The sequence below is a fragment of the Condylura cristata genome, unplaced genomic scaffold (genome assembly GCF_000260355.1).
Source record: "Condylura cristata isolate star-nosed mole 26May11 unplaced genomic scaffold, ConCri1.0 scaffold00016, whole genome shotgun sequence".
Classification (NCBI taxonomy): domain Eukaryota; kingdom Metazoa; phylum Chordata; class Mammalia; order Eulipotyphla; family Talpidae; genus Condylura; species Condylura cristata.
The window spans coordinates 11,748,027-11,765,620 of record NW_004567117.1 but is presented as its reverse complement, the minus strand read 5'-3'; the positions used below and the strand labels follow the sequence as shown (position 1 = coordinate 11,765,620).

At 33.8% G+C, this 17,594-nt stretch overlaps 1 protein-coding gene and 1 long non-coding RNA gene across 2 annotated transcripts in view; one reads left to right on the top strand and one right to left on the bottom strand.

Moving 5' to 3' along the window:
- The window catches only part of MIB1 (mindbomb E3 ubiquitin protein ligase 1), a 102,932-nt gene that overhangs the window by 22,864 nt on the left and 62,474 nt on the right, over window positions 1–17,594 (bottom strand). Inside the window, exon 13 of the mRNA XM_004683780.2 lies at window positions 1,994–2,126. Within this exon, the coding sequence (XP_004683837.1) occupies window positions 1,994–2,126 (133 nt within the window). The remainder of the gene's footprint in view (window positions 1–1,993; window positions 2,127–17,594) is intronic.
- Window positions 10,990–13,098, top strand: LOC105853724. Its single transcript, XR_001145508.1, has 3 exons — window positions 10,990–11,167; window positions 11,584–11,720; window positions 12,799–13,098. It is a non-coding gene; the product is annotated as an uncharacterized LOC105853724 (long non-coding RNA).

Below are 17,594 nucleotides of genomic sequence, written 5' to 3'. Positions count from 1 at the left end.
GGACTTTGGATGAAAAAAATTATTACAAACAACAATACTTCTAAGAGCAGTAATTTTAATAAAAGCTTAAAATTTGAACTCTTTAAATTTCCATAGTTTAGGAAGTGTTGATCTTATGATCTATTGATAATACATAATGTATATAATTCAGATTTGTACTATTTACTACAAGTTTTTCGCTGTGTCATCTTTTTAACTAGATTACAAGTCAAGAATCAGAGGTAATTTTCTGGTGACACGTTTGAGCAAGATATTTCAAATTTTGCAATAAACACTGTAATATCATATACTACAGTTAAGTAGTTTCATCAAAACATCCAAACTTGGCCCTCCCCAGTGGTGCAGCAGGTTAAAAAACAACACTGGAAGCTGGCCATAGCCACTTTAGTGCGAGTTCAATCCCTGGCTCCAGAGGTAACCCAAATAGTGCAGTAGACCTCTCCTGTCTCTCCCAAGGATCCCCTCAGTAGTGTACTTTGTTAAACTGCCTGTTGTACTCCCCACTCTATCTCTAGTGAATCCTCTTACCACCCCCGCACCTCTGGACTGTACCCTAGTTCTGTATGCATAAATAAATAAATCTTTAAAAAATAAAATCTAATCTTACATAAAAATATACAGTCATCTTCTCTCTGAGATGAATAAAATGACTAAGACATGCCTGTGCTGATCCAGCCATGGACCCAGGGTCTAGCAGTAGTCACGAGCTGAATCACTAGATTCTGGCTGTACCTGATGGCATTTGGCCTATCGGTTTAAATATAAACATGATGACTCTTAATCCTGGATTAACTGATACTTCCACAACAATGTCAGGAGTTCTAGGAAACCCTATTTCCATATCATTGGATCAACTCAGGAAAACAGTACAGAGGGTAGACTGGAGAATGGGAAAGACATACACACACACAGATACCCCTCCCTCCATTTAAAAACTTATGTGAAGCCTCCCTAGTGGCACAAGGGGTTAAAGTGCAGTGCTATGAAGCTATCTGCAGCCACTGCAGCATGAGGTCAAGCCCTGACTAAGGAGGAGACCCACATGTTGCAGCACTCCTCTCCTCTCTCACCCACTGCTCCTCTCAGCAATGTATTTCAGTCCATCTGCCTGTTCTGCTCCCTACTCTGTCTCTGATGAACCCTCTCAACCCCTGCACTTCTGCATTTGTATGCATAAATAAATAAATCTTTGGAAAATATATTAGGCAGGATGCTCCCTGATGACACAAGTTAAAGCACAGCACTACAGAACTGGCAGAAGCCGCTTCAGCACACGTTCAGCACAATCCCCTGCCAGGGAGGTGACCCACATGGCACAGCAGACCTCTCCTGTCTCACCCACTGCTCCCCTCAGCAGTGTACTTCATCAGTCTGCCTGTTCTGCTCCCCATTCTGTCTCTAGTGGATCCTCTCACCACTCCAGCACCTCTGGCCTGTTCCCCAGTTCTGTGTGCATAAATAAATAATTTTTTTTTTTAATTAGGCAGGGCCCTCCCTGGTGGCACAGCAGGTTAAAGCACAGCACTGAGAAGCTAAAGCCACTTCAGCATGAGTTCCATCCCCAGCCGTGGAGGTGACCACATGGCGCGGCAGACCTCTCCTGACCCTCCTGCTGTTCCCCTCAGCAGTGTACTTCGTCCATCTGCCTGTTCTGCTCCCCACTCTGTCTCTGGTGTATCCTCTCACCACTCCTGCACCTCTGGTCTATACCCCAGCTCTGTAGGCATAGATAAATAAATCTCTAAAAAAAGAAAAAAAAATGTGACATGGTGATGGGAAACCCATGGAGATTACAATGGAAAAAAAATGTATAAAATGATGTAAAAATAAACTGTTATAAAAAAAATTAAGCAGAAGACTAAGCTATGTACCACAACTGAATCTGCACCAATGTTGGTTTTACTGTAATCTATTAATAGTAGCTGATAATGTAATAAGTGAATGAGTGGCAATTATCCAAATTTGTTAAAAGTTATTAAAATGTTTTTCCTACCTGGTGTACCAATAGTTCAGCCACTTCTACATGATTATTAAGGGCAGCCAGATGTAAAGCAGTATAACCATCATCTTTTTTCTCATCCACAATCCATGGTCTTGGTAATTTAGACAGTAAAACACGCATTGCACTGAAATTTGAATTAACATTATTTGATATTTACATAATTGATACTTACTTTTTCTAAAACTATTCAAAATAGACTTTTAATATCAAAGGAAAATATTCCTATTTAAATAAAATTATAGCCTTAGAAACAAATAGAAATTCAACTTTTCTGTAACTCCAAAGTGAGACAAACTACCACTATTTGGGGGGAAAGAATAAAAGCAGAATAGAAATGCAATAAAGACAGAACATTTCTTAGAAAACAAAAAAACTAGAGGTAGAAACATAACATTAACAAGGAATATACAAAACTGACTATAGGATTTCTTAGGTTCTATGTAAATAGTAAATATTAATGAAAGAGGGATTAAAAATAGGTAAAACAAAACAGGAAAAACAGATTTATGTAGTGACAGCTTATCGTGAATTTCTGAGTTAAAAATGTAATGGTGGAAATGGAAGCAGGTTTCAGAAGACACTCTCTGCTTTGCTGCTGGATGGACAATCTGAAAATACCCCACGGGGCACTGAACCAAAAGGGTGCCATACCTGGTACAACACTAAAGTACCTATTAGAAACTGGAGACAAATGCTGACCACAACTGAATAAACCCTGAGGAAATTCAACTCCAAACAAAGGGATGGAGTCTGCAGTGCTCATCTAAGAGCTGTGTCCCTATGTTTGGAGGAGAGAGCTGATTAATATGGAGGTAGATTAGTGCAGAGGAGTCTGGGTGTCCCAACTGGGCAAGGGCCCCAGTAAAGGCAGGGGGTGCAGGATACAGCTCACCTCTCCCACCCCTCTGGATTCAAACTGGCCCAATAAAGGCTAACAAACCAACCCTAGAGACTACAGAGATACAAATCTGGAAAAGCAGAAAAGAGGGCTTTTAGCAGCACAGCAAACACAAGTCACCCTTACAAACTGCTTTCACCAATTATTAAACTTCTTCAGGTCCATCCCCCATCCCAACCCAACAGCTATAGATCAGTTTCCTCAACATACAGTGCCATCTGCTGGAAAAGTGGAAGTTCTACACCATTCTGGCAGACAGCAATGTAAAGTGGGAATATGGAAAATTACAACAAATGGCACCATTAGTCCTCAAATAAATTAATCCCCAGAAAAGGTATAAGTATCTGAAACCCAGCCATAAAGATGTGCAAGATGTTTTCTTCCTATCAAAACCAAAAGTTCAAAATTGTCTTAATGAAGAAATTCAAAGAAATGGAAGAAAACACAGAAAAGCTGATCAAAAGCAAAAGGTCAGAAAAACAACTGAATATCCTGAGAAATAAAAATTAACAGAAGATAGAAAATGATACTTATGAAAATAATGGAGACACAGGATGTAAAAAGATCAACAGAGACTATAAAGAAAGTTATAGAAGTAACAGACCAAATGGAAGATGAAATCAGTGACCCCTCAGATGATAATACACAAAGGATCCAGATGGAAGAAGAAAGAAATATGAATTAAAAAAAAAAAACAAACACCTCAAGAATGATTGAATTTCATGAGGACAGGGACTACAAGAATAATGTACATCCCACTAGTGAGAGGGAGAAAAGGAAACACAGAGCAAAGTCAAAGAAATAATAGAGGCAAACTCCCCAAACCTGGAGAAGGAAGTAAATATACAATTATATGAAGTGAAAATAACATCACCTAAATGTAATGAGACCTACACCAAGACACATAATTGTGAAACTTTCATGAGTTCAAGAAAGGCTCGGAAAAAGAAGCTGAATGTCCCATCACATTTAATCTAACTTCTTAAAGAAACACTAAGGGCAAGGAAAAAATGGAATCATATACTCAAAATACTTAAAACTGTCAGACAAGCATACTGTATTCTGCAAGACTCTCCTTCAGATATGAGGGAGAATAAAAGAACAGAATCTGAACGAGTTTTCCAAAACTAGATCTCCCTTACAAGAAATATTAAAAGGAGCTCTCAATTCTAAATCAATGACAAAAATACCCAGGAAAAAAAAGAAAAAGGTAACCTAAAAAACTAAACAAAAAATGGCAGTAGGAGGGCCTCATAAATCATTTATATTTATACCATAAATATAAATGGAATTGACTCACTAATCAAAAGGCACAAAATGGCTAGCTGAATTGGAAAACAAAACCCAAATTTCTTCTTTCCCAGGAAACAAACCTGAATTATAAAAATAAACAAAAGCTCAAATTAAAGAACTACAAAAGAATTGTACAAGCAAACGGAACCCAAAGAAAGGCAAGGACAGCCATACTTACATCAGATCAAATAGATTTTAGCTAAAAAAGGTAACAAGAGAGGGATGGACACACGATACAGTAAGGGAACAATACATCAACTCATTACTTTCATCAAAATTTATTCACCAAATGAAGGACCATCAAAATAACTAAGGTAATTATTATCAAATTTGAAAACAGACATTGGCAGTAAAACAATAGTAACAGTGCAACAGCCCACTTTTACCAATGGACATGTCAATGAGACAAAAAAAAAAGTATAAGGATATAATAGCCTCTTAAAAAAGAATTAGTAAGTGTAGAGTTATAATGAACTCTGGTAGTTAAAACTATGGAGTTTGAGTTGATTAGTACAGTATAGTAACCACACCTAAAGGGGGTATGCTATACTTCTAAAACACAAACAACACTGTAAACCAAAGTTATCTCAATACAAAAGTTAAAAGTAACTAGACCACCTGGGCTTAAAAAGACACTGTTAAGGCACTGTACTCCAAAAACGCTAAATTCTTCTCAAGGGCACATAGGCTCTTCTCCAGGACAGACCATATACTGGGTCAAAAAGCAGGTATCAATAAATTCATGAAGACTGAAATCATACCAAGTAACTTCTTTTATCATAATAGTATCTAACTAGAATTCAATGACAAAAAGAAGCAAAAAAAAAAAAAACCTCTAATATGTGGACATTGAAAGCAATTACTGGATCACTACTGGTTAAATGAGGAAATCATTTAAGAAGAAGAAATTTTAAAAATACCTATATGCAAATGAAATAGGGACACAATCTACCAGAACCTATAAGAAACAGCAAAAGCAGTACTAAACCTATATGGCAATACTTAATAAACAAAACAGACAAATCTCTTATCTAGGCTCACACACACACACAAAATAATAAGATCTGGTACATAACTTTCATTATTTCTACTTTCATTAGTTCACTAGTACCACTCAACATAGTGTTAGAAGTCCTAGCAAAAGAAATAAAAGGAATTCAAACTGGGAAAAAAGAAAAACTACTACCATCTTCAGATGATATGATAAACAGAAAACCTTGGACTCCACTGAAAACTAACTGAAATAATAAATCAGTATGCAAAGTGTCAGATTGCAAAAATCAGTTATGGTCCTATATGCAAACAACAATCTAGAAGAGAAAGAAAACAATCCCATTTACAATCACAGCAATAAGAATGATACACTCAGGAGCAAACTTAACAAAGGAGATAAAGAATCTGTACAATGAAACTATAATACATTGTTATGAGAAATGGAAGATGAAAAAAGAAATGGAAGATATTGTCTGCTCATGAATTGAAAGGATTAACTTTGTTAATATGGCCATCTTACCTAAAGCAATAAACAGACTCAACACGATTACTATCATTAACTTCAATGGCATTCTTCAAAGATTTAGAACAAACATTACTGAAGATCATATAGAACCACAAAAGGTCCTAAAGTAATCCTGATCAAAAATAAATAAATAAAAAGGAAGAGGGGTGCAATCACTCTTTCAGACTTCAAACTATACTACAAATCTGTAATAATCAAAAACAGTATGTTATTTATCAAAAACTGACTCACAGACCAATAGAAAGAACTGAAAGCCCAGAAATAAATTTATATAGAGTTAATTATGGGAAGAGTCATAAGGAGAAAGGAAAAATAAATGGTGCTGTGAAAGTCACATGCAAAAGAATGAAATTACATCACTTTCCCACACCAAACATAAAAATTAACTCAAAATGGATTAAAGGCTTGTATGAAAGACCTGACACTATAAAATCCATAAGGAGAAAACACTTTATGAATTCAGGTCCAATGATGTCTTCACATATACATCTCCAACAGCAAAACAAACAACTAGGACTCTGTCACGCTAAAAAGCTTCCCTACAGCAAAAGAAATCATACTTACTTACTCAAAAAACCCATACTTACTCAAAAAATAGCTACTCAATGGGAGAAAATATCCATACACCATACAGGTAACAGGGGTTGATATCAAAGATCTACAAAGAACCCATATAACTCAACAAAATGAAAAAAACAAAAACAAACAAAAAACCCAATCAAAAAAAAAGGCAGACAAGTAAATAGGCAGTTCTCAAAAGAAGACATACAGATGATAAACAGACACACATAAAAAGTTCACCATCGGCCCTCCCTGGTGGCGCAGCGGGTTAAAGCACCGCACTGAGAAACTAAAGCCACTTCCACATGAGTTCGATCCCCGCCTGCCCCGGAGGTGACCACATGGCGTGGCAGACCTCTCCTGACCTGCCCGCTGCTCCCCTCAGCAGTGTACTTCATCGATCTGCCTGTTCTGCTTCCCGCTCTGTCTCTGGTGAATCCTCTCACCCTCCGCATCACTGACCTGTACCCCAGTTCTGTATGAATAAATAAAATCTTAAAAAAAAAAAAAAGTTCACCATCACTTATTGTGAGTTGTGAGGTAAGTACAAATTAAAACTACAATAAGATACCAATACCACTGCTTTCCTGTTAGAATGGCCCACAGTGAAAAAAAAAGAATAAAACAAAACCCAGAAACAAAAAAAATGTTGGCACGGGCATAGTGGGAATGCAGATGGTCCAGCCCTTATGTAAAATAAGTTAGAAGGAGAAAGATGACACTTATATGTGTATATAGAAAAACAAAAGAAAGGAGCAGATAAAAGCAAAACAGTTAAAAAAAAAAAAGGCTAGAAATCTGACTGTAGAATTGAGGAATCTAAAGGAGGAGGACCAGAGGGATGGCAGACAACAGACAATGGTGGAAAACTATAGGTGCCTTGGTGATGGGTCGTATAAACTCAATTAGGAAAAAAAATAAAATTGGGGGAAATTTTTATGTCATTTTAAGCACTAAATTCAGTTGACATCCAAATACACAGAAAGGTAATTATTATTTAATATTTAAGAATCAATTTACAAACTATTTTGACATAAAAGTTATCCTAAAGACCAACAAGGATTAAAACATAGATGAGCAGAATAATCAAGAAATGCTGTTTCTTAAATTAAAAGCTAGCCACTTTCAACAAAGAAGCAACTTTTCTTACATCAGTTCCTTTTCTTAATGGAAAGATTTTAAGAGAAAAACCCATCAATTGGGAGGAAAAATTTCCTTTAAATTTACCCATTTTTTTTTAGACCGAGACCTAAAATAATGGCTTCTGTAAAAATTATTGCAGTTGGCATGGAACCCGTTGATTATACATGCTATATGTAATATGTACAAATATATAAAACACAATATATTCATACCTAAAGAAGGCAGAAAAACAGAAAAGCTTACAAAATTATAAACCAGTAAGGGTATAAAGATAAAAGAAATAGAAAAATGCATATAGGCTTAGTTTTTCATATTATACTTTATACTCTTCAAAAGGAAGTTACTATGCATAACCATGTGAGTGGAAAAATATGCTTCACTTCTTTAAAGGTAGGTTATCTACATAAATTATTTGTAATTCTTTTCTATATAGGAAATTTTGGATGACAAATATAGAACCCTTTCATCTTAATTACTATTAATTCTTAACCTAACTCCTACAAAAACTAAATAAATACAAATGCAAGACTCAAGAAAAGAGCCAATCTTTGGGTTTAACCTGCAATGTGAGCTAAGGAAAACTTAAACAGAACAGCCTCTACTCCTGATTCTTCCACCACCACCTCCGTTCCCCACCCTCTGCCCCCAGCTCTCAGTGGTTTGTCTTCTTTCTTTCCATTAGCAGACATCTCAAGAACCCACAGTACTATCCTTAACGGACAGTTGCAGGCTGTTTCCTGCAGCACCTTATTTAATTAAGAGACTGCTATTAGCCTGCGAGTACTGAAGCCCATAAAGTCACTGGGATAAGGGTGTTACTAGTTCAATCAACCAGTAATTTTGTTAAGCAAATAAACTATCACCTGTGGTGCATAGCATACAAGATACCTCATGCTCAAATACTTTTTTATTTCTCAATTTGATTGTTTTCCAGATGGTTTAAAGATAAGACCTTACTACCAGTTAGGTAGGCATTTGTAAACAGTGCCAAAAAGGCATTAAGTTCCGGAACAACTAAGATTGGTGCCTACTAGCATAATCCCTGGCACATGGAAGTATGCAAACGTTTGCTGAATAATGAACAAATGAGTTCTAAGCAGTAAAGGGAACAAGCAGCTGTCTACATTGGTATGTAATAGTCAGATGGCCCTGCATCCATTTTTAGGGCCTGCCAGGCTTTGCAATCTTTTTTCAAAAATAGGCAACATTTTTCAAACAGTTTAGTAGTTCAACTGTGGATGCCTTATATATTAGTATTTATTCCAATGTAAAAAGACATTGGAATAACACAATAGCATATATTAGATGCTCAATAAATACTAAGTTAATAAACACTCCTTCAATTTAGTTTAGAATCCATAGACTTAATATAAAAATTATACCAAACAGAAGTTTTTCTGGACAGGCAGATTAGTATGTAACAGTTTGAACAAACTTTTTCGCACTGCACACCACTATCTGGAGACTATAGAAAGATATGCAAAATCAATATAGAAGAGCTGTACAGGTTAGTTCCTGACCATTCTTAAAAGAACTAAAATTACCTTTAAATAGCAGTCTGTTCAGATGGTAAAATGCACAAAATGATGTAAAAATAAACTATTATATTATTTGAGAAAAAAAAGCAGTCTGTTCTTCTGTTATTATTAAGTCAGAAAGGCATTTTTTCCTTATCTTTACAAACCCCCAACCCCTCTCCTAGAGCTCACTATAAGGAGCTTAAGTTTTTGTTGTATAAAAGGAATGATGAAACAATCAAATTAACAATCATCTTTCTTTTTATACTGAGGCAAGGATATTATAACTTTGTGTATTATAACTTTCACAAATCACAGTAAAAACAAATAAAGAGCTGGGAATCTGAAAACAAACTGTTGGGATTTAAATTCTGACACTATTAAGTTGAATGGCTAGTGACTTGAGCAGGTTACTTAACTTGTATACTTCAATTTCTTCATCTATCAAATGTTAGGAAATAATCACAAATTCTATTTCATAGGGTTGTTGTGAAAATTTAAAAAGGCTTAGAAGAATGTGTGGCACTTATTATGTAAGTGCTTGCTGAAGAAAAAAAAAACTTTCCCTGCTGCAATGGCTAGCAAAAATGGAGTAATTTAGAAACTTGAAAATTTTACACTCTGAATCATCTTCTCACAATATGTATAAAATTATTTCAATATCTAAGAAAGCTGGCTCTTTAAAATTGCCAAATATCTACAGAAGCATTATTTAGGTCACTGTTTCAAAATAGCAATCCAAAATAATTAAACTGGTATGGTATTAAATGTTAATGACAAAAAGAATGTCAAGGACAACTTCCCTTGTAAGAGAATGAGCTTCAAAAACTAATGGTTTCCTCATTTCTCAAATGAATCAAAGCTTAAGAATTTGAATTAAGAACAAGGTACATTTGATTTTGTGCATTTTTAGATTTGTAAAGTCATCTTCTACAAGTTTGTTGAAGTTTGTTATATTTTTTATTAAAATTTATTGTGAATGTGCTACTAAAATTTAAAGCAAAGTATTTTTCCTTTGAGAAATACTCAGTATGGCAAAGTTATAGAGTAGTTAACAACTAAGTGTGTTGAAAAGTGTGAAATGAATTGCCTACAATGCTATTTCAGAAAACTGAAGAGGAATGTTAATGTAGAAGGGAGTGAAAAAATGTCACATTTGAAAATTAAATAAAATTTACTAATAAAATGCATGTTAATACTTCTATATCACATAGCTTCAACATATATTCAAAAGCATTCCAGACCATTTTTTACCTACACACTACAAAAACTGAATTTGATAATGAATTTACAGTTGTTTGTAGCATTTCCAAGATTTCATTTATACACTACTCTTTCTTAATTACTTCTCTCCACCTTCAATACACAGGTTTTAGTTATCATTTGTATCTGTTTCCCTTTATTCACTAAATTTAAAAAGCATATATAATAGCAGCCAATCTTAAAGATAAATCCAATAAAATCCTTTCAGTATTTAAGTAACATAAAATATCATCCGTAACACTTTTCACCAACTGAAAAATCAGGTTATGAAATATATTTTGGCAACAGAGGGATTACTTGTTCCATATCTGTCCAAAGGCTGTCTTGCTACTAGCCAGCGTAATATTTTTTCCCCTTTCCTTTTTTCTCTGCAGTGCTTCTAAGTATAGCGACAGCCGCATCAGGCTTTCCTAGTCTAGGCGCAAGCTCAGTGAAAATCTGGGAAATGTAAGTGGAAACATGAGAGACCTCTTTATTTGGCAATGCTTTAAAAAAAAAAAAAAAAAAAAGGACAAATGGCAAAGCAGTGTTTGGACCGCAGGATGAACAATCAATAGGCAGAAAGCAAGATACAGGCTTCCTCAGCTTTTGGATCGACAATCGACAGCTGGGAGACTATTTTTTGCTATGGTTGACTAAATATGGTCAGGGAAGAGAGAGGCACAAGAGAGCCTGTTTGCCTGGGAGTGCATGTTTCAAATGCTTAGCTGCCTATAAAGCTGTAACAGTTTAGCCTGTGGCCACTGAGAGAAGAATATAAGCTAATCTCTTTAGTGACCATGTGGAAGTCCTGACCTTGCCTGCAGACTTGACCTCTGGATATGACAAGGTAGCTTCAATAAAGACCTACCACTTAATCCTGGAAACTAAAAACAAAACAAAACAAAAAAACCTCAAAGCAAGAAAGATGCAGAATATTTCCCAAGAAGTCAGAAGAACCCAATGTATTCTGGTGGGCAGATGAAAACAGGGTGAATGTTTAAAGTTACTTCGGGGGAGTGGTGTGTTTTGTTGTTTGGCTTTTGTCTTTTTTAGATGATAAAATTTATGTATCCTGCAACTCTTTCCCCTCTTCTGAAACGTTTCATCTGCGGAAGAAGCTAAGTTCATTTTCTTGGTCACTGTTAGCAACCTTCCTTGGTTGCTGAACTTTCTGTACAGCATATACAAGGTACTCATATAGCGGTATAATATTGGTAATATGACATTTCAAATCAAGTGACCAATGTTGATTCAATTTTATTATAGTTTATTTGGTTTAAGGCAATGGGAAGGAAGGGGGGAGGAGGTTTTGTTTTTATTTATTCACTGTTATCTTTATTTATTCACATTATCTTAAATGGTGAAGTTCTTTATTTACTAATGCCTCCCCCTTACTTTTTCCCAGCTCATGAAGAGAAGTGCTGAATCAGCAGAGTGAAGGAACAATCACGATGAGATGGCTGCTGCTGGTGTGGTCTAGAGGTCTTTACCTCTCTTCCTACTACAAATGCTGCATGACACTAAGTAACAGAGCACCACAAGGTAACTGCACCACAAGAACTGTACTTTTAAAGATGCTTACGACTTCTGTATAATTGCTACGTATTACTGAATTGACATATGATTTTATTGTTAAATTCTATCTGGGCACAGCATGATTTCAGTTAAAGAAATTGTATACTGTAAAGAGGAATGCTGTTCAAATCAAGACAGATAACTTGATCTCAAAAATGTGCAGATTCATTACTATCATGTACATTATTAAAGATTTATTATTTACTGTTTCAGACTAAATGCTTTGTATCTACAGAAATTACATTCTAGCTATCTTTTAAAAACTATTAACTGTCTATTTCAAGGTTTAGTAAATCAAGAAACTTAGCAGACCATAAAGTACTTTTTAATGTTCTTATTAGTTGGCCACAAAAATAAATCAGGATGTGCAGGGTGAAATTCTAATGCTGCATTGCTGAAACTGCTGTAGTACTGGGCTATCCGCTGCTATGACTTCTGATTTGCTCTCTACGAGCTGCACTAGCTTTTTATCTCAAACTGCAGAAATTCTACTTTACCTGCCTTTTTTATCCTCCTTTCCCAAATCTGAAAAACCCTTAAAGTTTTCTTGGAAATTAACCTTTTAATACAATAATAAGAACAACTCACCAACTACATCTTCTTTTCATGCTAGATGATCAGGCAAAAACTCAAGCACTCATTAGCTAATACCTTCTAGACTGTGAAACTTGACTGTCCTAATTGTTATCTTTTACATTTAAAAGAGTAAAAGAACTAAACTCACCAAAAGCATGCATTTATACACCTATTTTCATTTGTATTCAAACACAAAGATCAAAGTACAAAATTCATGTAAGTAACTGATAAAGACAAAAAAAATGACAAAGAATTTTTTTCAAGTGATCTTGAGCTCTCACCTTAAAAAAGACAATAAAAATTCATCACCTTTAAAAATTTAGTTCACTTACACTCTGAAAATTGTTTTTTTTTATTTCAACTTTAAGTCAATATTTGCTATTGCTTAACTGCTGAAGTTTTTTTTTTAATAAAGTCATATAGCTTGTAAAAGGAATCTGCACCAAAATAATTATTATCTAACTTGTAGGATCTAGAAGAAACTATAAAATATGAAGATACTGACTCTGAAGACTATATGGAAACACTAAGCTGATATTAACAATTTCTGAGAAATACTCTGTGAAACTCCACTAATTCTATGAATCTCTTACAAAAAGAAATCAAGCCGAGGATAAAGTTCAACAGATATTGATATTGATAACTGTTCAACATTTAGAAGTATCCATATTCACCAAGAACAAGAAGTTATAAATGACACTGATGCTTACTTCAGGTAATTTATTAAAATTTTATGTGTCTGCAAATTGCTCTACATCAATAAGCTGAATGTTTTACTAACAAATGGGTAAATAAAACAGTTCATGTTTTTACAGCTAACAACTTAGTAAACACCTACTCAGAGTACATACTTCTTTATGTACCCATATGAACATACAATGCTATGGAATGTAAAGAAGTATGTATTTTTGGTAGGCAATAAACCACCAAGAGGGAAACAAACTGCAGTGACAAGAAGCCTTTGCTTCTTTCTATGAGAATGACTCTAATATGCTAAATTAACTTAGCACAAAGAGATGACCTTTAGCAACACTAACACCATAAAAGCATACCTACTATCTTAGAGATGGAAACTAATGTGGCTAAGATTCATATTTTGTTCAAAAAAAAAAAAAAAGTTCAACGTTAGTAGATTTGAAATTATCATGGAACTCTTTTTACAACTTTTATATTTTAAAACATACTATCTTTTACATTTTTAATCAAGTATTCACATGATTAAAATTAGACTTCAAAAGAGAAAATCCAGTACTACTAATGCAAAAGAATGAGGGGATCCACATGATCTATTTTCTGTCTCCACAATTTGTTTTTAAGAATACTACATTAGTCATACCAACTGAAGAAAAAACAAAATATAACAAAAGCTGACTTCATTTAACAACTGTTCTTCATGGTTTGATAAATTTATAATCTATTATTAGATCAATTTATGAAGTTTTGTTGTTTCAGTTTTTCTTTTTTTGAAATCTATTGATAGTTATAAGACTATCTTTGAAGTAAAATTCCACTCTCAAAAAAAAAAAGTAACTGACTTTACCAGGTCCTTATACTAGTCTCCACTTTAAAAGCTAAGTTAATATACAGAATAAATCAAAATACAAGATTTTGCATGAAAAAATGGGAAAATTCTGAGCTACGGCTATGTATCAACAGGTACAGTGGTAACAGACTGCTAAATATTTAACAGAAATTAATTTACTACTTATATTATTCCTGAATATGCTTCCTCCAAAGGGGGAAACATAAAGTGAAAGAACTACTGCAAAGAAACCAATCTATACAGATAGAATCTTTTATAGTTACTATGCAATTATAATTCAATTTCTATAAATATGATAGACCCACTATAGTACATCAGATTTTTTTTGTTTTCACATAAAAAATTTATTTTACATAATGTTAATAAAAATAACAAAACTCTTAGCAGTCATTTAGAAGCAGTACAGTACCTGTTTTAAGCTCTAAGATTTAGACAAAAATGCTAAATTCATATATTCTAAACATTGCTTATTCAAAGTATTGCTTCAGCTTGAATATTTAGACATACATAAAAAATATTTCTAATCTTTGTTGTGATACAAGTAGAACAGAAATGGTATAAGATAATTGATCTTTTTTCTCTTTACTAAGGCTAGATAAAGTTAATTGTCAGATTATTTTGTCGATAGATTATGAAAATGACTATTAAACATGACAGCATATAAAAGATATTGTATGTTTACTGGAAATTATAAAAGGGCTATAAGTTTAAAATTTTACATTTTCAAAGAAAAACCATGTTCAAGCAGTAACTCACTGAAGCATAGCCTTTCTTTCTTATTATCCACAAACAGAATATCAATGTTTCATATTCAATTTGTTAAGTTTAACTGCACTGGCCCTATATGCCAAAAACTGAAAATATATGCTTCAAAAGCAGAGGGTTCGCTATAAAACTATGCCACAGGTCTTACTATGTTCACAGTGTTTTACAGTGAAAAACTATACCTGTTATTCTATAGGTATAAAAGTTTTTAATACAGCTCAGCAATTAAGAATCTGATTGTTACAATATTACCAGTATATCTGAATCTTGTTACAATATTAACAGTATATCTAATCCTTGGGAAACAAATGACAGCATGTGTTGTTCACATTTAGAAGTAAAATTATATACTGATTCTGGTGTTTACAAGTTTAACTTAATACGTCTAAAAGTATTTTCAATCACTCTAAAATGTCACATCTATCACTTAGGTCAGCTGTTCATTTTTAAGAGAGTACATATTAAACTCTAGGCATCTGCTGACACTGGTGTAACTCAAACATTTCAACTGTCTCCCTGACAAGGATAACAGATGCTGACATTATCAAATGTTGTACTATTTTTTTTCCATGGCCTCTCCTTGCCCCGATATGGCCAGTGTATGAAAGTGAACTGCCATCCAAAAACACACTTGAGCAACTGGATCTGCTAAACAGTTTCCATATAACCAGTAAAAATAGAAGTCAGTTTTATTGCTATCTTCAGCACTTAAGTCCAGGCAATTTAACACCTGTTTCACATCTACTAGAATAAATGATGGGAAGATTTGCAGTTATATTTATTTCACCTGCAGCATGATACTTACCAACCAATAAATGTGTAATATATTCAACATAAGAACTGTTACAAATTGACTGAATTAAGTGTAAACCTCTTCCAGTCTAGTTCAAAATGGTAACTATTGCCTTATTCTTTATATTTCACTGAGAGCTCTGACTTTATAGGCAAACTATAATTTCTCAAACTTTCACCTTCTGCAATCATATTTCAGAAGACATCCTTCCCCTGATATTGAAATACAACAGTAAAATCACATTGTAACAATGATTTTCTATAGTGAGCTTTAAAGTATTATAGGTAGATTTTAATATTCAAACTAAGGGATTCTAGCTACACACCACAAGTCAATGCATTCACAAGCTGACAATGAGAAGTAAGCTAGCAATCTGCACCCAAATGAACTCAAGGAAACAAACCCTTAAAAGAGTTCAACTACTAACCTATGATTAGAAACACTACATACATACCTATGCAAAAACAAAGCAAAAATTTGGCATGCATGACAGTTTCTTTCAACACAAGTCCAGCAAGACACTGAATACACATTACCTATTTATAAACTGAAGGGCAGAGGCACTCTCTTAAGGCTACTCATATTCCTTCACCCCTGTCAGCGACTTGGCTACTAGTCCTTAAGTATAGTAATAAAAAACAGTAGCATCAGCAAAAAGATGTGAATAGCAATCCTCTTCTCTAAACTATTTGCTTACTTAATTTACTGCTTATTATAGAAAACATTTTTCTGAAATACATAAAGGTCTATGTGTTACTTTACGTGTTGTTGTTGGCTCTGAAACATGATATTGTCTACATTTAAGAATTAAATGTAAGAACTAAACAAGGTGTTAAAAATAAAGATGTACATTGATATTTCCTTAATGTACTAACAGCTTAAAGAGTAAAAACTTCTTTAGTAGGAAAATGTCTTCAAAATAGAAAATTTTACACTCAACAAGAAAAGCACTGATAGGAGAATTTCATTTGTAGAAGACTCATAACCATACTTTTACAAACTAAAAGCATTTTAACTATTTTTAATCCCAAAGCAGCATTGCAATGCTTTGCTAGAGCTGGTAAAATGGAACCAAATCAGCTGTTGGATGGATTTGGTCCCCTTCAACCAGCTGTAGCTATGCATTGATTACTACAGGACAACCAACGAATATCAAACACATATCAGCTAATTTCAACTTATCAGATTGTTGTGTACTTCAAATAATTTGTTACTCTTACCTACTTGGAAGATCTATAATGGTTGCAGATGTTTATTAAAAAAAACTATATGAAAAGGTGTGAATGACTTATGGATTTCAAATAAAATAATTTTACTTATTTATGGTCTCTTGGTATTAATTTTTTATCCTTCAAAAAAGAAGTGGTAATACATTATAGGCTATGCACATAATAAAAAGCAACCTTCCTTGTAAAGAAAGTATCTGGGAAGGTTACCTAAAACCCACCAGAACCATAATGGGAATGTGACAGTTGGATCATATGGACATTTGCCTATCTTAAAGAAAAAAGATGACACTGTATAAAATAAAACTCTAGAAATGTTGCATCATTCTCTTCCATAGGATTACCATTTAATTTTACTGCTATTTACCTGAATGTTGATCGGTAAGGTAAAAAAGGAAATGATGATACTGCAAAAATCATGTGAAGAAATTTAAATAGTATCTAATTCTTCCAACACTAAACAAATATTTTTACCCTCAAAAAAAAAAAAAAGAAAAGAAAATGCTAATGGTAAAAATTACTTTTTACTCATGTAGATATTTCACCTTTCTGTAACTATTTCCTTGGCTATAAAATGAAGATCTCTTGTAATAACATTTTAAGGTTTTTGTTACTCCACCATGTTTATCCTTCATTTAAAAAAGATAAACAAGCCTCTCTCAGTGGAAAGGAAATGAAAAGGAAAATACAAGTAACCAAGCATCCCTCTAACTTTCTTTTTGACTGCAATAAAACTATAAATATTAGTATGCTTTAATAAATAAATAGTTCATCAACTAATGAAGGGTTACTGATGGCTAATAGTTTAAAATCCTAGGTGTGTGTTCACTCAATCCTCAATTCCTAACTTCTACTCTATTTCAAGTGAAGATCACTCCTTAAAAGAATGTAAACAAAGGAAAGTATATGTAAACACATTTTATTACTTCATTCAAATT